Source organism: Phyllobates terribilis, unplaced genomic scaffold, assembly GCF_046119375.1.
Source record: "Phyllobates terribilis strain yellow unplaced genomic scaffold, ASM4611937v1 Scaffold_13__5_contigs__length_258822181, whole genome shotgun sequence".
In the NCBI taxonomy this organism is placed as follows: domain Eukaryota; kingdom Metazoa; phylum Chordata; class Amphibia; order Anura; family Dendrobatidae; genus Phyllobates; species Phyllobates terribilis.
The window spans coordinates 29,888,651-29,910,982 of NW_027362773.1; the positions used below are offsets into that span (position 1 = coordinate 29,888,651).

The following is a 22,332-nucleotide window of genomic DNA, read 5'->3' on the forward strand; positions in this document are numbered from 1 at the left end:
TGTGTAGTTTTTAACTATGCAGAAATTAACAGATTTATTTGAATTTTTTTTTCTTATGTGCTTGTTGAAATTTTTGACTCTCTGCATTAAGAAATTGCTGTACAAACAATTCCCAAGTAACTGGTGGTTGTAGCTTCTGAGTGAAGATTCACTTTATAAAGATCTGGTACCTTTTTCATCGTGCCTCTTTTCACAGTCTTGTTTTTCCTTATTCCAAGGGACCCAGCTATCAGTTGGAATTTGATGGACTAATCTTCTTTGCCTCCACCTGCCCCCGTTGAATGAATGAGAACCCCCTAATGTCATCTTGCCTCGGAGAATCATTCTGACCTTTCACAGTAACATGTTTGCAGCAGTACGAGCAGTTTTTTCATTTTATGTTTCTTATATTTGTGCATATTTCATTATATGTAGATGGTGAATACATGACTGACTTGTTTGCATCCTGTAATTTAGGTACTTCACAATCGTTCTTTTCCTAGCTGCATATTAATAACTGAATATTACTCAAAATTTCTGCAACTCTTTGAATCGCTAACGTTTCCCAATTGCTGTAATTGTCCTACCTGCTGATGCATAACCAACCGCTTTTGCTTTGTGATATGTGATATAATTGATAGAGACGCTGATTCTGCAGAGGGGCGGACAGTGTTGTACATGTTGCCTATGTTTCCTATAAAAGTCGCCAATGTCTCCTCATCTCTAAGTATGGAAGGCACCGCTCAACCTGATAACTTTTAGACCATGTTCACACAATGCAATTGTGCGGTTTGTTTTGTTTGTTTGTTTTTTTTTTTTGCTGCAATGTTCTGAAAACTGTAAAATCAGTGTTTTTACCTCCATTATAGAAAATTGCAGCAATAAAATGCAGCTTGATTACATGGTGTAAAGACAGGCTTATGGGGTGTACTTCTGTTTTCAGTACAAGTGATATTTATCTGGACTCCATTTGCTTTTATTTGTTGTCTCCTTATTTTTAGTTTCTGGTGTGTAGTAATCCCTCTCTGGAGCTACTTTAAGCTAGATTGGTACTAATGTAGTGTTCCCCGCTGAGCATCACTTCGAGGTTTGTCTGAATTGCAAAGAAACCGGATTCCATTGGGAACCCTGATGGAGCCATTCACTTCAATGAGGCACTGTGGACATGTCTGGCCTTTATCCAAGCAGGATTTGTTCTTTTTCAGACATGCATAAAAACATTACAGACCATGTTTTCATGCATGTCTGAAAAAGCCAAATACTGCCAGGCCAGAGGCCAGACAGCATTTACTTACTGTCAGCCTCACTGAAGTGAATTGCTCCCATCGGGATCTTGTTTTTCTGGGATTCCAACAGAAACCCCCAACTTAGTTGGGGTTATGTATGTAAAATGTATACGAAGCTGTTGTGGTCCCTCTGTTTACGTCCATCTGCTCCTGTAATTGCTTACGACTGAATGGTCAGGACTAATGATGAGTGCCTCATTAACCCTTTCAGCGAACATGCTTGGGTGCTCGCCGAGTATTTTGGCGTGTTCGGCATTTCATGTTAGACAGCTGTGACATTTGCAGGTGCGGCGACAATGAATGAAATGCCGAGCACGCCAAAATACTCGGTGCGCACCCAAGCATGCTCGCCGAAAGGGTTAATGAGGCACACGCTCTCATCACTAGTCAGGATGCCAAGCGTTGCCCTCCCAAACTTATATGGACTGCTTACCCTTTGGATAGATTGTCAATCTGAGTGTAATGGGCAACGCCTGTCAGAGTGGGTTCATTGACAGTAAGCAGATCACCACGTGTCCCTCTACTTGGATTAGTTGTAAACCTTTTGGGAAACTTTTTTTTGTTTTAAAGCCTCATTCAGAAATACAGTAAACAAGTCTATGTATGAACAGTGATGTACTGACTGGCCATGGGTCTCCTGTCTCCAGCTCAACGGCCACTTTGTGCCTATGAGGCTGGCAAGCTCTGGTCAGGGGATCTGCGTCCTGTCCGTGCATCAGTCATGCTCTGATCTTGTTTCACGGATGTCTGATGCTTGAGTGTTCAATTTTCCTGCAGCGTCTCCACAGTGGAAATAAAGCTATATTAAACTATTTGCTATATTAAATTACTATCATTTTTTTTTCTTTTATTTGGTCCAGTATGGAAATCTATGAAACTTTGCAAATCCTTTTATTAGGGAATTTGTCTTCATTCCTGTATGTAAAAAAACAAACAAAAAAAAGTATGTGACATGCTGACCCCTGCTTTTTTCAGTGTATTTGCCTGCCTATAGCTACATTTGCAGTACAGATGATGGCAGTGAAAGGCTCAGCACATGTATCTCATAAGTCTGGGGATAAGCTGCTGCAGGAGATTGTTCTGATAAGCACAAGGGTGCTGACCGGTCACTGCCATCATCTGTGCTCCAAATGTACCTGAAAGCGGGTTAAGTAGACCCAAGGAAAAACGGGGGTGTGGATTATATACTGTGTGTTTGTGTCTGGTATTATTATTAATTTTTTTTTATTTATTTTTTTTTTTTAGGAATGAGGACAAATCCCCTCATAGTAATTTACAAAGTGTCATAGCTTTCCTTTCTGAACAAAATTATTCAAAAAAAATAATTGAGAGTTAACTTTCTTTCAGGCAAAGCATCTGGTGAGGGTCAGAAAAGGCACATTGTGTATGTTTTCGACATGCCCATCTCAATGTTGTTGCTTTTAAAGCTGTTGCTTGGCACTGCCATTGTGTGGGTCACCGTATTTATTTGGCTTGCCATTAAGGAGTTACTTTAGAGATAAATATTTTTTTTAAGGTGTCTAATCTACTAGAAACCATCTGCTTGTCTTGTCACTTGTCTTTGTGTGAGTCATTGACATGAGTTCCCAGTAATTTTGACTATTCAGTTATGTGGATCCAATGGATCATTTCATGGGGGTACATTGGCTTGACTTCCAAAATGTCCAACAGATAAATCCAGTGTTCAAGGGAGCACTAACCTAGCTTTATTTATGGGCCTATATTTTTCTTTCTTTCCGCTCTCATCTATTCCCAAACGCTGACACACAGGCTCTGGTGACACACAGGCTCTGGTGACACACAGGCTCTGGTGACACACAGGCTCTGGTGACACACAGGCTCTGGTGACACACAGGCTCTGGTGTCATAAACCCTGGGAATTTGTATTCCAGCCTTGATGACCGATGTGCTGGAGTGAGATGTGCCAAATTCACAAAGAGGGATGTGCATCTTTTAGCTGCCATGCACCATCGGGAGAAATGTATTCAGCAGTAATTATGAATATCAGCTGTGCTTGGCCACGCACTCTCGGGGCTAAGATCCTGCAAATTTACCAACATTTGGCAGAGCTAGATGGGACTGACGTAAAAAGTCACAAATTTGTAACCATTTTATACCAGAATTCAGGCGAAAACTGATGAGTTGGGGTATTGGACTGTGTCTTGTGGCCCCATTTATTCATAACTGGGAGATGGATGCATAGTACGGTGTTTTAAATATACATATCAAATCATAACGTCATGTCTAATGGTGGTCTCTCTAACTTTGGATGCTTTGCTTTTGATGCTTACTCTGCAGCGGGCATGGCTTATGGAGAAACTGGCACTGTTCATACCCTCAACCATTCATGTCGTCCCCTACAGCCTTCCCCTCTGACAATATTCACAAAGTGTGCAAATCTATGTCTCAATAGTGACCAATAGTGTTGAGCATTCCGATACTGAAATATCGGGTATCGACCAATATTCGCTGTATCGGAGTTCCGATACGGAGTTCCGATACTTTTACAAGATCGAATACCGGAATCGGAAGTTCACATAATGCCTGCGCTCTGCAGGGTCTCTGAAGGATGACAAGCTGGATGGCAGCGCTCAGCTGCGATCCAGCCTGTCATCAGAATGCCATCCCAGCGTGAGAGAATTCTCCTGCTCATGCGCTGACAATACATTATCTCCCTTACATTACAATTAAATGGAATAGCAGGAATTAATATTTTTTTAAGACGTTAATGCCACAGCCATGGTGGTTGTGGCATTACAGTGGTTGCCCAAATCGATGGGAACAGTGCTCACAGTGAAACATGTAAAGCCGGCAATTCATCAGCGGCATATACCGGTACCCAACAATTTAGAACAGAAAGAATCGAGCTTCACACATAGATTAAATAGAAACATGTCAGTCACATATATAATAAGTACAGTGATAGTGTTGCTTACTGTACTTGTCATTTAGTGTAAAGGATTTATTTAAAAAAATAATAGTGTTTTCATGCACCGTCTCTTTAAAAAAGCCGGCCGGCAATTCAGCAGCGGTACCCGACAATTTATGACAGAAAGATAGAGCATCACACATAGATTAGATGTACAGTGACAGTGTTGGTTACTGTACTTGTCATTTAGTGTTAAAATAAAGGATTTATTAAAAAAAAAAATTGGCGTGGCCTTCCTCGTAATTTTAGTCTCTAGCGGAGGTTAAGCAGATTGCTGGGGCAGATGTTTGAAGCCTGGGAAGGGGTAATACCCACGGAGCTTCCCAGGCTACTAATATCAGCCCCCAGCAGAATACCTAGCCTTTACTAGCTATTAAAATGGGGGACCCCCCAAAAAATGACGTGGGGTCCCCCCTATTTTAATAGTTAGCAAAGGCTAGGCAGACAGCTGGGGGCTGATATTAATAGCCCAGGAAGGGTGCCATGAATATTAGCCCCCTCCCAGGCTAGAAACACCAGCTGTCAGCCGCCCCAGAAATGGCGCATCCATAGGATGCGCCAATTCTGGCACTTAGCCTCGCTCTTCCCACTGCCCTGTAGCGGTGGCAGGGGGTAATAGGGTTGGGGTTGATGTCAGCTTATAATGCCAGCTGACTTCAAGCCCAGGTTAGTAATGGAGAGGCGTCTATAAGACACCCCCATTACTAACCCCATAGTCAAAGTTACAAAAAAACACAAACACCCAGAATAAATTCCTTTAATTGAAATAAAGACACAATTCTTTATTGTTCTAAATTAAACCATACTTACCATCACGCCCATTCCAGCTGAAGCCAACGATCTCCTGCAATAAAAGAAAAATAATAAAGCAACATCATCCTTACCTTTCGATGGTTCCCAGGACAGCTCCAGCTCTGCTACATCGAGATGACAGGCTGGACCGCAGCAGAAAGCTGCCATCCTGCCTGTCAACCCGCAGACACTGAGAAGAGCAGGCATGCTTGCGCTCCTCAGTGTCTGGCTGTGACTGCATCCAGATGAGCCGAGGTCATGTCCAGTGAACTCAGCTCACCTCATGCACGTCACTGACAGTGTGGGAAAATTCTCCTGCGCTCAGCGCTTCAGCAGGAGAATTCTCTCACGCTCACCGCATGTGCAGGAGAATTCTCCCACGCTGTCAGTGACGTGCATGAGGTGAGCTGAGTTCATTGTCGGCTCATCTGGATGCCGTCACAGCCAGACACTGAGGAGCGCAAGCAAGCCTGCGCTTCTCAGTGTCTGCGGGATGACAGGCTGGATGGCAGCGTTCTGCTGCGGTCCAGCCTGTCATCTCGATGTAGCAGAGCTGAAGCTGCCCTGGGAACCATGGAAAGGTAAGGATGATGTTGCTTTATTATTTTTCTTTTATTGCAGGAGATCGTTGGCTTCAGCTGGAATGGGCGTGATGGTAAGTATGGTTTAATTTAGAACAATAAAGAATTGTGTCTTTATTTCAATTAAAGGAATTTATTCTGGGTGTTTGTGGTTTTTTTTTTTTACTTTGACTATGGGGTTAGTAATGGGGGTGTCTTATAGACGCCTCTCCATTACTAACCTAGGCTTGATGTCAGCTGGCATTATAAGCTGACATCAACCCCAACCCTATTACCCCACTGCCACCGCTACAGGGCAGTGGGAAGAGCGAGGCTAAGTGCCAGAATTGGCGCATCCTATGGATGCGCCATTTCTGGGACGGCTGAGGGCTGGTGTTTCTAGCCTGGGAGGGGGCCAATATTCATGGCACCCTTCCTGGGCTATTAATGTCAGCCCCCAGCTGTATGCCTAGCCTTTGCTAGCTATTAAATTAGGGGGGACCCCACGTCATTTTTTTGGGGGGGTCCTCCATTTTAATAGCTAGTAAAGGCTAGGTATTCAGCTGGGGGCTGATATTAGTAGCCTGGGAAGCTCCGTGGGTATTACCCCCTTCCCAGGCTTCAAACATCTGCCCCAGCCGTCTGCTTAACCTCCGCTAGAGACTAAAATTACGGGGAACCCCACTCCAGTTTTTTTTTTTTTTATAAATCCTTTATTTTAACACTAAATGACAAGTACAGTAACAAACACTGTCACTGTACTTCATATATATGTGACTGACATGTTTCTATCTATCTAATCTATGTGTGATGCTCTATCTTTCTGTTCTAAATTGTCGGGTACAGATGCTGAATTGCCGGCCGGCTTTTTTAAAGAGACGGTGCATGAAAACACTAATATTTTTTTAAATAAATCCTTTGCACTAAATGACAAGTACAGTAAACAACACTATCACTGTACTTCATATATATGTGACTGACATGTTTCTATCTATAATCTGTGTGAAGCTCTATTCTTTCTGTTCTAAATTGTCGGGTACTGGTGTATGCCGCTGCTGAATTGCCGGCTTTTCATGTTTCACTGTGAGCACTGTTACCATCGATTTTTTTTTTTTTTTTTGCAACCACCTCCCCCAATACATTCTACATTATTGTTAGTTGTTTTCCTTCATGTAGAATTAACCTACAAGGAAAGAAAGGGTTTATTTTCATTACGATGTTTGTGTCCCATTGACTTGCATTGGTTTCCGGTATCAGAATCGGCGATATCCGATACTTTTTGAGTATCGGCCCGATCCAATCCGATCCGATATTTCCTGATATCGGAAGGTATCGCTCAACACTAGTGACCAACCGTTACGTCATTACAATTCGTATCCAAAATACATAAGACTAAATGTCTTGGATTCTGGATTTATTAATTCTCAATTTTGATATTTTATGTAAAGACTAAATGTTCTTTCTTAAAGCCTTGTGCCATAGGTATAAGTCTCCAGCTTGTGATGTTACAGAAGTACAGCTCCCACCTGGAGAAGCACTAGTTGGAAGCATAGAACGTAATCTGGACATCAAGATTACAGCAATCACACTGGGTCAATTTTGTGCTTCTGAACAAAGGCTTTTTTTGTTTATATAAAGAAATTCCTGTAAATTCAGTGGTGCTTGCTTATTTTATTGCTAGTGTTGGATGGATTGTCCACCACTGGACTACCACTATTAATGAGTCCAGGGAGTGAAAAACAATTGATTGTAATGCAATCAGCATCTGGTGGGGGCATCACATGAGCACTGCAGCCAGTCGGCAGCTGCTGATCAGCTGCAGAGTTCACATTTTTGAGTGGAAAAATGCTGTGAACACTGCAGTTGATCAGTCACCATGGATTGGTTGCAGCACCCACTCGTTGGCCCTCTGGATGTTGATGGGAGCAGAATGGAGGGAGACGCAGTAAGGTGCCATATTCTGGAGATTTTCCCCTTAATTTTCATGTTTGAGATGAAATCTGTCTGGTTCACACTTACGGGTTTTCCATAGCGGTATAGTATGGCATAATAGATCTTACTGTGCATAAAGGCAGTCATTGTGCACACCGTATGAGCAACCAACTGATCTATTACAGTTAATCTTTTGCCTTTCTTCCCATTGGCCCCACCTGTGTGTAATCTACTTTCTCAGAGACTTTGCCAGCATCTTGGTTCTCACCTCTATATTAGATTGAGGCAACTACATGGTCTGTATTTGAGATGTTGAAATGTAACTTTTTCTCATCAGCCAAGTATGTTTTGGAAGTTCGACCTGCATTCTTCATCTCACATAGACACCCTCTTAGAAAGAGATGAGGTGACCCTAAAGGAGCTTATGGATGAGGAGGACATTTTGCAAGAGTGCAAGGCCCAGAATCGTAAACTTGTGGAGTTTTTATTAAAATCTGAATGTTTGGAAGATCTGGTGACTTTCATCACTGAAGAACCTCCACAAGACATGGACGAAAAGATTCGCTACAAGTAAGATTGTGATCTTGTATAGTGACTGTTATTAAGTGTTTTTTTTTGGGGGTCAGACAACCAATCACATAATATCGCCTATACACAAAAAACATGGATCAGAATAGTTCAGTAAAATATAAATCCATAGATGGAGACTGTTCAAAGGATGGTGTTACAGAAATATGTGAAAAGTGCTATTTTGCAATACAATGAAGATTGCACAGGCCTGGCAGATGTTGTGGTAATAGTACTGGTAAGAGCCACTAGATGGCGATAGATGACCTGTGGTATTAGAGCTCAATACAAAGGGAATACACTCAACCTGCCACTAGGTGGTGCTAGTTTTTTTTTTAAAAAAAATACATATATGCATTTTAATGACAAATGGGAAAGTGGCAATGGAGACAAATCATTACTAGTTACGCAGAGAGGTCAGAAAATAGTGTTTAATAATAAATATGTGAAATGTGTGCAATAGAATATCTAAAGGCATACAAGCCGAAAAACACATAATTGCCCTATTTGTTCATAATTATCCTGAAGCCACCAAAAAGGTTACTTTTTGTAATTTCAATAAACTGAACTATTTTGATCCTTTAGGTTTTTGTGTATTTCATATTTACATGGACAGCCACATATTTATGGGTGATTTTATTTATTTTGAACCTCTAGTGTCTCAAAACTGAATTTCAGCAAGCCAGTTTCGTACTTAATCTTTTATTTATTTGACACTGCCATATTTCAGTAAATCAAAGCCTGTCACTTATTAATCTGAAGTCCTGGGGCTCGCTCACATCTGCATATAAATACACCGAGTGCAATATGATAAAAGTTTGCATTGCACTCTCACCCATGTTAATGTGGCAGTGATCATCTGCTAGTTTCTCCTCCGCTATAATTGGGCTGAGGAAAAAATTGCAGCATGCTGCGAGTGACCATGTATATCGGACGAGACTCTAAAATTAAAGTCTATGGGTGCGAGAGAAAAAATTGGATGGCACACGGACCATGTGTATGCCGCTTGATTTTTTTTTACTCACACTTTTTTCAAAGAAAACCCAAAATTTCATCAGCCAAGTACAGTAAATTCACAGCCAGAACTGTCAGAATAGATGATAGAATAGCTAGATGTCCTGTTGATATTTAATGTCATAAGCCCCCTCATATAATAAACTTGCACCTTTTTAGTGCTTTTCATGTTGCACTAAAGAATGTTTAGCCTTGTGTAACCTAATCATTACGCTTGGGGTCTCTCCTATTTTTGGTACCAGGTAAGGTAAAGTAGACAGCTATGGGCTTATATTAACAGGCTGGGGAGGGTCCATGGATATTGGGCCCTTCCTAGCCTAAAAATACCAGCCCACAGCTGCCCCAGAATTGGCGCATCCATTACATTACATGCGCCAATTCTGGCACTTTGCCCGGCTCTTCCCGATTGCCACAGCACCAGGGCAATCAGGGTAATGGTAGTTGGGGTTGAGGACAGCTGTGAATTGTCAAAAATCACATCTGACATCAAACCCTGGTCTTACTAATGTAGAGGTGTCTATCAGACACCCCCATTACTTACCCAGTAATCCAAAATAAAAGCACACAATTAAAAAAAACTCTATTTGAATAAAGACACACACACACACACACACACACACACACACACACACACACACACACACACACACACACACACACACACACACACTATCCCTCGTTCACCAAATTTATTGAAAATGAAAAAATCACGTGCAGGTCTGTAGTAATCCACCAAATCCGAAGTATTCTAGAAATGGATACCTGAAAAATATATAGACATAGAAAACGAAACCATCCCTCGTTCACCAATTTATTACCAAAAAATGTTCCCACGAAGCTCCTCTGTAGTCCACGTTCCCCCGAATCCGGCTTTGGCGACTGAACTGCAGGTAAGTTCCTTCTTTTCACAGGCGCCGGGTAGTGCCGACAGCGCTCATCAGAGCCGCCGGTGCTTTTTACCCAGATGTGAGCGAGGACTTAGTTTGCACTTCGGCCACTGAGCTTAATATTAGGCAAGTAGATGCGTCCTGTACTATAGAGCCCTTGTCAGTAACATGATATACTCATTGACTTGTAAGGAAGAGTTATTAGTGCAGTGGTCATTTTGCAGGGAGTGGAAGGTGGTGAGCTGTGAACAACTGACATTACTGGTAAATCCTGTATAGAACTATGTGAATCCTGTGAAATAATATACGTGTAGATATAAATCTACTAATATGGCACAGAAACCAGACCCATTTCCTCCCAGTCTGAGGATGGATTAGTGGCTGGGGCTTGGTTTATTTTAAGCTCAGTGGACACAAGCTGCAAGTGAGGAGACCCCACTACTTACAATGTACCAACACGTGAAATTACTGTACCTTTGTCTGGAAAATATAGAAAACTTCTAGTCCAGTGTGGTAGGATACATTCAGAATAAAATGTCATTCAGCATAATGAACAAGACAAAGACAGATGCAATATCTTAAGAGCGACAATAAGCATCAAATGATGTCATACAGACACATTTTACATTGACAAGGGAGGAATTAAGTACAGAAGTAAAAGGTTGAACAATGATTTGGTGTATCCATAATGGAATAGCAAGTATTACCTCTTCCTGGCAACATATGGACAAGTGTATATGGAGCGGGCTCAGTTGCCTCTAACACACAGGCAGGGCTTTACAGGAGCTTGGTTAAATAACAATACACTGTAAAATAACTAATAATACATAGAAATAAAAAGCCCAGAAAACTTTGATGAAAGAAGTTTGTTTCCATTTTGTGTATATAATATATTTACAGTTCAAAAGTTTGGACCCTCCTGTTAATGCAATGGTTTTCCTTGTTCTTATTGAAATGGGCATTTAGCTTCGGAATGAAGGCAGCAAACCATGAATGAACACGTATGGAAGAGTAAAGAAACGCATGTTAAACCTTAGAGTAAAAGAAAGTCCCCCACCATCTTTTAGTAAAAGGTTTAACATGTGTTTCTTGGAGGAATCTTGACATCTTTACATCCCTCATGTAGCTGCTTGAGAGAATGGCATCAGGTAGTCACCTCCACTCTGCATCCAACTCATCCCAAACCATCTGAATTGGGCTGAGGTTGGGTTATTATGGAGACGGCATCATCTGACGCAATCTCCATCCTTCTCCTTGGTCACATCGCCCTTACATGATCCCACAAAGTGCAAACTTGATGGTATGTAGTTGCAGAATGCTGTGGTCGCCATACTGGGCAATGTGCCTTAAATTTGGGATAAAACCGTGTCACCAGCAAAGCACCATCACACCATTATAAATGCTTCTTACTGGCCACCACACATGTAGAAACCATCCGCTCACCTTTTCTGCATCTCAAAGACATGACTTAAATCTAAAATTTTGACTCTTCACACCACAGTGCAGATTTTCACTGATCGAATGACCAACCTTTGTGTTTCTTGGGCCAAACGAGTCTCATTTGCAGTCCTCTTTTTAGTGGCTTCTTTGCAGCTATTCGACCATAAAGACCTGCTTTTTGCGGTCTGGACAGATGATGCTGTAATGTCTGCTGCTTGATCTCTGTGCATCATTTATGAGGTCTGATATCTCGGGTGCTGTAAATTTGTGGTTTGAGGCTGATAACGCTGAACTTTTCCTCTGCAGTAGAGATAATTATTGGTCTTCCTTTCCTTTAGTGGTCCTCATGAGCCATGTTCATCATAGCGACTTGATGGTTTTCAGGACTGCACTTGAGGATACCTTCAAGGTTCTAGTAGTTTTCTGGATCGACTGACATTCATGTCTTCAAGTATTAATGGATTGTCATTTCTCCTTACTTAATTTTGTGGTTATTGACCTATTCTGGCTTAGATGTGGAATATGACTCGATACAGTATAGATCTGTGTACCAGCACTGCCTCTGTGGCCATCAGGTGTTTTGCAAACCCTTTATTAAAGGACTGTCATTCCACAAATGATTTGACGAGGCAGACCTGTTCATTGGAAGCCATTCCAGGTGACCACCTGATGAAGTTGCTTTAGAGAATTTCAGGGGGTGTAAAAGCTGTCTTCAGGATAAAGGGTGACCCTTTGGGGAATTTAAGTTTTAACACGCATTGTTTCTTTCACTTTTTTTTTATTTTTTTTTATTCCTTGTTGCCATATCTATTCCTTCCTGGTTTTGCTGCCTTCAGTCTGAATCTACAATGTGAACATTCCAATAAGAACAAGGAAAACCATTGTATGAACAGTTGTGCAAACCTTTTGACCTGGTGAAAAAAGTTCAGGAGTCAATAGCAAATAGGTATTTTCTAAAGTACGATATCTCCATATTTACTGTAACTTCTATAAAAGCTAAGAAATAAGTCCCCTCACAGCTCAACTGAAGGAAATCAGAATGTGGTGCCACAAGCCAAATGTACATTTTGGCTTTTTTTAAAAAAAAAGTCCAAACTAATAAAACCAGTATAGAAATATTAAATAGCTGTAATTGTGCTGAGCTACCAACCTGTCCTACAATGGAGGCATTTTGGCTCTGGAGTATTCTGGGTGATAAATAAGCACACTCAAATTCAGGGATTGCTCCTAATCTAGGTGATCTCAGAGGCCAGACCTTCAGATGCTGTAAGGTGGAAAAACAAATCTCGGCACAGTAGGCATGGGTTCAGAGTAACCATCAGTGCACACAGTGCCAGTACATTGTGGGCTTAAATAATGAAGTTGTGATCACATGGGGCCTCTCCACCAATCAGATGGGGTAATCCAAAAATGTTCAGATATTTAAAGAGCCTATTGGTTTCAGCACGTTGTTGTTGATGATCTGCATTTGTTAATGTGTGTTTCTGCATTCTTCCTCATACAGGTACCCAAATCTATCTTGTGAATTACTCACCTCAGATGTTTCGCAGATAAATGACAGACTTGGAGAAGACGAGTCTTTACTTAAAAGACTTTACAGTTTTCTTTTAAACGATTCACCGTTGAATCCATTGCTCGCCAGCTTCTTCAGCAAAGTTTTAAGCATTTTAATTAGCCGGAAACCTGAACAGGTAAATGTCTTGTTGACTTTCAGTTCATGAAAACATACATTCTTGCAAATGGCAGCTTTGATTCAGTCAGTTTTGTAATGTGTGGACCTTGGGCGAGTTGTAGTGGCAGTATTGTTTCCTAGAGCTATAGCTTTGATGGTCCCTTACAGGTTGCAACCTTTATGTTGTCAAACATACATTCTTTCTAAATGTAATCATTGCATGCTCTGTCCAGACCGCCTGCACAATGCAGCTTGGTTTAAAGAACGTGAACGGTCGCAAACAAATTGATGAATCATCTATAGGAGAGGTCATCAGTATAAAACAATGTGGGCACCACCACTGATCAGCTGTTTGTTTCAGCAGCCTCCAGATCTGAACACTTTGAACAGAGATGCAAAGCTCAGCTCCATAAAGTGTGTAGCCGATGCTGTCGTCGTCCCCCCCCCCCCCCCCCACGCACGCACACACACATTTTTTTTCGTGATTATATATATATATATATATATATATATATATATATATATATATATATATATATATATATATATATATATATATATATATATATATATATATATATATATATATATATATATATAACCAAGCACCCTCAGAAGACTTGACCCTGTGAACAGTCACTCCTTTATACTATATGCTGCAAAACTACAGTATTGCGAGATATAGTGAAATCGAGGCTCTCCTACAGAGTTCGGCCTGTGGCTGCGCTTCACTGGAGGACCAAAAGGGAAGTTATGGGGGTCTTCAGCAGGCCCCTGGGTTTCCCTTATCATTTGAAAGTGGCATTTAAACTACTATGATCAGAGCATGCTCCAATCGCTGCAGATGCCAGATATGTTATATATCCAGCATCTACCTGGTACAAAGCAGGATCCACTCCTGAGCCGACTTCATACATTACTATATACATCATATTGTCATTAAAAGAGAAAATGCTACTTTTTTGAAAGCGGCAGTAAAAATTCTCCATAAGAAGTTAAGTATCTGGCAACTGGCAAATACTTTACGTTTTAGTATATTGGTGTAAAGCATGGTTAGCCATCTTGTAGATGTAAGTTGCAGATTTCTGTATGTAAACAAGCGCCAATTTGCTAAATACAAGTCGGTCGGAGATTTGTTTTATGGCTTGTTCACATGAGCCAATGCCAATTGTATAGACAGCATGCTTATATGATCAGTCATTAGAGCATGCGTGTTGCCAGCGGTACATTTGCTGTTATCACGGTTCTATGAACTCCTGTCAAGCAATCCAATCTGCCAAAAACTGAGCATTTTGCTTGTTTTTCAGCTGATCGGTTGCTGGGTCATACAGACTGATAATCTGGAACGAGTGTTCTTAAATCTGGTTTCACACTTCAGGATATTTCCGGTACCAGAGATGTCCGTGTGCACACATGTGGCACATGCATGCCGCATCAGGATCACACATACCAGCATTTGGGAATCAGCGGCACAGTTAGCACTGTCCCAAGCGCCGGGTGCTGAACGCTGCCCTCATCATAGTCCCCTGCCGGTGCTGCGATCGGCACCAGCAGGGGATAATGAGTCGTAGTCTGCTCCCGCAGTGTCCACCTGTAAAAGTAAGAATACAAAAAAAATCCATATACTCACCTGTCCTAGGTGTCCCCCACTGTAATCCATGCAACCACTCAGCAGAGGAGTTGGGGAGAATGACTCCTGCAGTGAGCTGCTCTCAGTTAGTGACAGAACACCGCTCGCTGCAGGAGTCATTCCTCCCCGGCTCCTTTGAGTGGTTTGCATGGATTACAGCGAGGGACACTTAGGACAGGTGAGTATATGGATTTTTTTTATTATTATTTTTACAGGTGGACACTGCGGGAGCAGACTACAAGTCTCATCATTAGCCTTTGCTTGTGCTGATTGCAGTGTCAGCAGGTGATTATGATGAGGGCAGTGTTCAGCACTTGGGAACAGCGCTAACTGTACATGGAATCCCAAACGCCGGTACGTGTCACACAGATGTCATCCATGTGCGGTATGTGTTTACACGGACCTATTGATTTTGAATGGGTCCGTGTGATCCGTGCTACCGGCCAAAAACAGACCTGTCTACGTGTGGATCACGCTGACACACGGTCCGTGGAAACCCACGGACATGTGCACAGACCCAGTCAATTGTCAGTGTCTCCAGTACTTGTGGAAACTGTCACCACACGTACTGGACACACTGACGTGTGAAAGAGCCCTAAGGGTGCGGATTTGCCAAGCATTTTATAAACTGTCATTTCTGTGAAGGTCTTTGGCACTGATGCCTCCAGAAGTTTTTGTCCAAGGTTTGAGCCTTCACCAGTCATTTAAAGAATGGACAGGAGCACTCAGCCAAGTGCTGCTCCTCACATGTAGACTGGATTAGCTGCAGTTGGGCTCAGACTTTCTATAAACCTGTCCTTCAACTTGAAAAGCTGCAGCATTTTAGAGCAAAACTTCGCTCTTTATTGGTACTTTGTTGGCATTTAATGCTGTGGGTGTTAGAACGGCTTCTCTAATGTTATGACAGCATGGAGCAAAGTAGGAAATTAACAAAGTCCTCCAACCTCTAAAATATTCTGGAATTATTGCATATACTTGAGACTCTGAATGGTGAGGGGATGTAAAACATTACAGCAGTGCCCTATGAATGCCGACTTGGAGCTGGTGACAGGTCCTCTAAGTGTCCAGTTTTTATTTGATTCCTGCTGCTTCCTGGAAATTCAAGGGGTTTGTTTTTTTTTTAAATCTGGCTTGTTCTAGAGAGATGGGGCTTTTTCAATTCCTGCCAATTTTTATGGTTATTGCCAAGTGGGCGGTGCTCACAGGATTCTCTGGGGATGTCTCCAGGCTACTCTACATAATTACCATGTGATCCTTGTTCCCCCTTTGCAAACACTATAAAAAGTAGTAGTAAAAAAGCCCATATCTCTGGAACCATATGGCAGATTTTGGGGAACAGCTGGAATAAAAAAACAAAAAAAAAACCACTTCACCTGGTGACAAGTAATCTTTAAAGGATGGGTCTTTAATATCTGCTCAAAGGAGCTCTTCTGCAGTATCCAGCAGCTGCTACTACGCAATGAATAGATCTGCGCAGTACATATCTGTCCCCGGTGTTTGAACCCCCCCCACCTATCCTGTGGTGATCAATGTATTCTGACAGAAAAACCCTGTAAGTATTAGTATGTTTTCTCTAATGTTCTAAGATAGTTATTATAGGATTATCTGTAAAACTTGAAGCTTTCAAGAGGTAGACTGGCATTGACATTTGTGTAATTTTCTTATTTTATGTTGCAGATTGTAGCCTTTTTAAAGAAAAAAGATGATTTTGTTGACTTGATCATAAAACATATAGGAACCTCTGCTATTATGGATTTGCTGCTAAGACTTCTCACGTGTATTGAGCCACCACAACTAAGGCAAGATGTCCTAAATGTAAGTCCAAGCTCTTTCTCATGTTGATTCTGATAAGCTTTTAACGTGCTGCAGTATGTTTCTTTACAAAGCTGTAATATCAAACATGGCTGCCATCAAAGGGGCAGTATGATCAGAGTAAAACCCTGAGTGGCCAATGAAGAGGCTACAGCACTTGCCCGGGCACGTGACCTCTTCTAACAGTAGATCGGAAGGGGTGCAGAGTCTGACCCGATCACCAAATATTAATGGCCTATTCTGACAATAATGCTTTTAGCTTTGAAGGCCTGCATAACCTTTTTAAATGTTCAAAGTCTTCCAAGTCCTCAAATCTGGCTGCAGTAAGGGTATGTACACATACTGCAGCAACTTTTTTTGTTACTGTATTAAAAATCTTTAGTTTTTTTTTTTTGTTTTTTGAATGGGTGATCAAACCTAAAATAGGTATGCTGCTGTTTACAAAAAAAACTCAAGGAAAAGCGACACCGTGTAAAGACTTTATAAATCTCATTCCTTTTGCTGGTACTGTAAAACATAGCGTTTCTACTGCACAAAAAAATGCAGCATGTGAACATACCCTAATAGAGTAACTAGTCAAAGGAAAAGATGTAAGAGCTGTACTATACCCTACCTTTATTTTCTTTTTCTCTAAACTTTACTCTGGCAATAATGCAAGGTATTAAATATGTAGATCTGTTTGGAGTACTGTCTTTTTGGGAGACTAGAGCCATGACTAGGAACAAAAGGGCACAAATTATTCAAATGTAACACAATGGGTCCAAGTCATTAAAGCGTTTACCTGTAAAACCACTGAAAAGTTGCAAAGATTTTTCTTCCAGCTCTGTCAGAATAGATGAAACTGGGGCGCAGCAGGGTGTGACGCCACTACTTGTTTAATTCATGACTAGCTGTGTCTTTCTTTATGCCTGAAATCTCACTCCAGTATGTGACTGGAGTGAGATTTCTGGCGTAGCGCACGCCACCCATCACACGTGTCAGATTCATGAAGTGGTCATCTTTTTCATGAATCTGGAGCGTCTGACTGCAACATACTCCCTTGTGGACCACACCGATCTCGCAGAATCTGGCCCACTGTCCTTTTTCTAATGAGACCCTTTTAGACAGAAAATAAGCCACCTCTCTTTGAGGGAGTGGGGGCATTGGCATTTCATTTGAAGAATTGTGTTTCTAGAAAATGTTTGATTTTGGTTACTTGAATTATAATACTTTTTGATTTGTCATGTTTCCTCATTTAGTTCATCCTTTTTTGTTTTTAGGAAAAAGTCTGGTCTCTTAATCTCAAATGTTACTTGTGTTTTTCTGTAGTGGCTAAATGAAGAGAAGATCATTCAGAGGCTTGTAGAGATAGTTCACCCCACTCAGGATGAAGATGTAAGTATTCCTGTTCATTCTTATCCTGGTGCTTTGTGGTTAGTTAGCACTCCTTTGTAAAAACTAGTTGGAAGGACATTTAGGGGGGCACCTGGGACTGGACTCTGGCTTGGGAAGAGGTGGCAATGTGGATCGAAATAGAGGAAGAGTTGGTGGCTATTGTTAAATCTTTTCTTATTCACTCTGTACATACAATTTTTGTTCAGAATTTTCACTAACATTTGGGCTACCCATACGTGCAGATCTAAACAGGTGAAGACAGTTGGCAGCAAATATGGAACCCTTAAAATTTCAGTCTATCAGTGTTGGCAGGGCATTGCCAAATATATATGCAATTTATTATAATTTTTATAATGACTATATATCATTATATTTTTTTAAATAGAATGCATCTGTGTAAATGCAGAAATGACTGTAAGATGTTGAGATTGGGGCTCTCTGGGGGGCCATATCATCACTTCCAGGACTTTGCTCTTTCTTTACACTGAATTTGGTTCTTAATGACATTGGCTGTACATTTGGGATCGTTGTCCTGCTGCAGGATAAATTTGGAGCCAATCAGACGTCTCCCTGTTGGTATTACATAATAATCTTTATTTTTTATATAGCGCTAACATATTCCGCAGCGCTTTACATACATTATCGTCGCTGTCCCCATCGGGGCTCACAATCTAGATTCCCTATCAGTATGTCTTTTGGAGTGTGGGAGGAAGCCCGAGGACCCGAAGGAAACCCACGCAAACACAGGGAGAACATACAAACTCCTTGCAGATGTTGTCCTTGGTGGGGTTTGAACCCAGGACCCCAGCGCTAGAGAAGGCTGCAGTGCTAACCACTGAGCCACCGTGCCGCCCATGATGGATAAGTATCTGCCTGTATTTCTCAGCATTGAAAAGAGATCATTAAAGGGGTTTTACCTCAATCCTTTCTGTGTAAAAAGATTTAAAAAAAAAATGACCTTTTCTCAATGATTTTCAGAAATGCATCTTTTTCCTAATGCAGTCTTATCTGTATAACCTAGTGGTATAGTTTGTCTAGCAGCAGGCTTCTCCTACTGTTGGTTAGACATACATAGAAGTGTCGTGTAGCAAATGGGTTGTGTGCCGAGATCGGGGAGCACCCCCAACAGTCTGTAACACACGAAACCCGGCTGTCAGGAAAGCAGACCGGTAAATCAGGGAGACAGCATTGTATGCAGCTGTCTGCTTGTTCGATGGTCGAGCACCCACAGTGAATGCTGCTTCTGCGACATGACAGCTGATGTATGCTATGTAGGGAACCTGCATTATAAATATGATGATGTTTTGAAAAGGAATTGCATTTAAAAAGTTGTGGGGGGTTTTGTAATCCCCCCCCCCCCCCCCCCACACACAAAAAATTTTTTTTTATACAGAATGGATTTATCATGATATGCCCATATAATATTAACCCAATTCCCAAGTCCATTTGCTAAAATGCAGCCCCAAACTTGTAATCCCCTCCACAGTGCTTCACTGCTGCCTGCAGACGCTCATTATTGTACCGCACCCAAGTTCTTTGGCAAACTTTTTCTGTTACTGACAAATAGTTCACATTTTGACTCGTCAGTCCAGAGCACTTGCTGCCATTTTTCTGCACCCAAATTCCTTTATATTTCTGCATAGTTGAGTCACTTGTCCCTGGTTCCATGCCGAAGCTATGGTTTTTGGCCACAATTTTTCCATGAAGATCCTTTCTAGCCAGATTTTTCTGAACAGATTGGTTTAGCTGGGCCCCACTTGTTACTGATTGCACCATTGGGCATTTTCAAATTTTAGGGAAGTAAGCATGATGTCTCTCATCTGCACGTTCCTTGCCTGTCCACTGCATCTAAGGTTCTCAATGTTACCCATTTCTTGTCTTCAGTGCTGAGAAATACAGGCAGGGACTTGTCAATCATTGCAATACCATCAGGGAAGCGTCTGGCTCCAGATTTATTCTGTAGCAGCAGCAGCAGCAACAACAACAACAATCCCAAACATACTATCAGTATTTGGTCAGTATTCGGTCAGTATTATTCCTCAGGAGTGGGAGCCAAAACCAGGTAAGGAACAATCAGAGAAAAGGAATAATGGATACAAGTCACCAATTCTGCATTTGGCTCCCACTCCTGAGAAAAAATACTGGCCAAAAACTGATAATTCTTAGGCCACGGCCCCACTATCTCCAGTGTGAAGAACAACAAAGCGTCCTGGAACTGATGATATGGCCTCAGAGCCCTGATCTCAACATAATTGAGTCTGTAAGAATACATCCACAGAAGATCTATCGTTGGTTCTCCAAGATGTTTGGAACAACCTCCCTGCCACGTCTCATCAAAAACTGTGAAAGTCTGCCAAATGGAATTGGTGCGATTTTGGAGGCAAAGGATGGTAACACCAAATATTGATTTGATTTAGATTTTTTGTTCTTAGGTTATTTTTATCAATTAAAATATTAACACTTGTGTTTTTGAAAGCATTTCCTGCAGCATTTTTTCCACACCTGCCTAAAACTTTTGCACCATAGGCCTTTTTTTTTTTCTTTATGTACACTGCGTGCAGAATTATTAGGCAAATGCGTATTTTGATCACATGATACTTTTTATACATGTTGTCCTACTCCAAGCTGCATAGGCTTGAGAGCCAACTACCAATTAAGTAAATCTGGTGATGTGCATCTCTGTAATGAGGAGGGGTGTTGGCTAATGACATCAACACCCTATATAAGGTGTGCTTAATTATTAGGCAACTTCCTTTCCTATGGCAAGAGAGATTTGACGGGCTCTGAAAAGTCCAAAATTGTGAGATGTCTTGCAGAGGGATGCAGCAGTCTTGAAATTTCCAAACTTTTGAAGCGTGATCACCGAACAATCAAGCGTTTCATGGCAAATAGCCAACAGGGTCGCAAGAAGCGTGTTGGCCAAAAAAGGCGCAAAATAACTGCCCATGAATTGAGGAAAATCAAGCGTGAAGCTGCCAAGATGCCATTCATCACCAGTTTTGCCATATTTCAGAGCTGCAACATTACTGGAGTGTCAAAAACCACAAGGAGTGCGATACTCAGGGACATGGCCAAGGTAAGGAAGGCTGAAAAACGACCACCTTTGAACAAGAAACATAAGATAAAACGTCAAGAATGGGCCAAGAAATATCTTAAGACTGATTTTTCAAAGGTTTAATGGACTAATGAAATGAGAGTGACTCTTGATGGGCCAGATGGATGGGCCAGAGGCTGAATCAGTAAAGGGCAGAGAGCTCCACTCCGACGCCAGCAAGGTGGAGGTGGGGTACTGGTATGGGCTGGTATCATCAAAGATGAACTTGTGGGACCTTTTCGGGTTGAGGATGGAGTGAAGCTCAATTCCCAGACCTACTGCCAGTTTCTGGAAGACAACTTCTTCAAGCAGTGGTAAAGGAAGAAGTCGGTATCGTTCAAGAAAAACATGATTTTCAAGCAGGACAATGCTCCATCACATGCATCCAACTACTCCACAGCGTGGCTGGCCAGTAAAGGTCTAAAAGAAGAAAAAATAATGACATGGCCCTCTTGTTCACCTGATCTGAACCCCATAGAGAACCTGTGGTCCATCATAAAATGTGAGATCTACAGGGAGGGAAAACGGTACACCTCTCAGAACAGTGTCTGGGAGGCTGTGGTGGCTGCTGCACGCAATGTTGATCGAAAACAGATCAAGCAACTGACAGAATCTATGGATGGAAGGATATTAAGTGTCATCATAAAGAAAGGTGGCTATATTCATTACTAATTATTTTTGTTTTTGCATGTCAGAAATGTTTATTTCTAAATTTTGTGCACTGATATTGGTTTACCTGGTGAAAATAAACAAGTAAGATGGGATTATATTTTTTTATTAAGTTGCCTAATAATTCTGCACAGTAATAGTTACCTGCACAAACAGATATCCTCCTAAGATAGCCAAATCTAAAAAATAGCCCCACTCCAACTTCCAAAGATATTAAGCTTGGTTATTTGAGTCTTTTGGGTTGATTGAGAACATAGTTGTTGATCAATAATAAAAATAATCCTCTAAAATACAACTTGCCTAATAATTCTGCACACAGTGTATATAGTTATTATAAAAATTATATTTTTTATTAGAATTGGTTTCCTTAACTTTTTTCTCTATTGTCTTTTATGGTCAGTTTTGGTGTCTAGACTTTTAAGTAACCTTATTTTAATTGTTCATTTTTATTATTTTTTTCAGAGACATTCAAATGCATCACAGTCCCTTTGTGAGATCATACGGCTCAGCAGAGATCAGATGTTACAAGTTCCGAACAGCCCAGATCCAGATCCTCTACTGGCTACACTAGAAAAGTATTCCAAATACCTATAATATAGCAAGCTCTGTATGATAAAATAAGCCAGAATAAATAAAACCATAAACCTATTTAGCAATGGAATAGTAAAATGAGATCCCTGCCACATTGTATCTAT

General features: G+C 41.3%; 1 protein-coding gene across 9 annotated transcripts in view; it reads left to right on the forward strand.

Annotated features, from left to right (window-relative positions):
* Nucleotides 1–22,332, forward strand: part of PPP6R3 (protein phosphatase 6 regulatory subunit 3) — a 93,694-nt gene that overhangs the window by 29,655 nt on the left and 41,707 nt on the right. For 6 of the 9 annotated variants that reach the window (XM_073658020.1, XM_073658021.1, XM_073658023.1 and 3 more), the window contains exons 3-8: nucleotides 219–355; nucleotides 7,816–8,048; nucleotides 12,891–13,077; nucleotides 16,366–16,503; nucleotides 17,809–17,874; nucleotides 22,100–22,212. In XM_073658020.1, the coding sequence (XP_073514121.1) occupies nucleotides 344–355; nucleotides 7,816–8,048; nucleotides 12,891–13,077; nucleotides 16,366–16,503; nucleotides 17,809–17,874; nucleotides 22,100–22,212 (749 nt within the window). In that variant the 5' untranslated portion in view covers nucleotides 219–343. Of the gene's footprint in view, nucleotides 1–218; nucleotides 356–7,815; nucleotides 8,049–12,890; nucleotides 13,078–16,365; nucleotides 16,504–17,808; nucleotides 17,875–22,099; nucleotides 22,213–22,332 lie in introns of those variants that run through there. The other 3 variants (XM_073658028.1, XM_073658022.1, XM_073658027.1) reach the window with 3 other exon arrangements.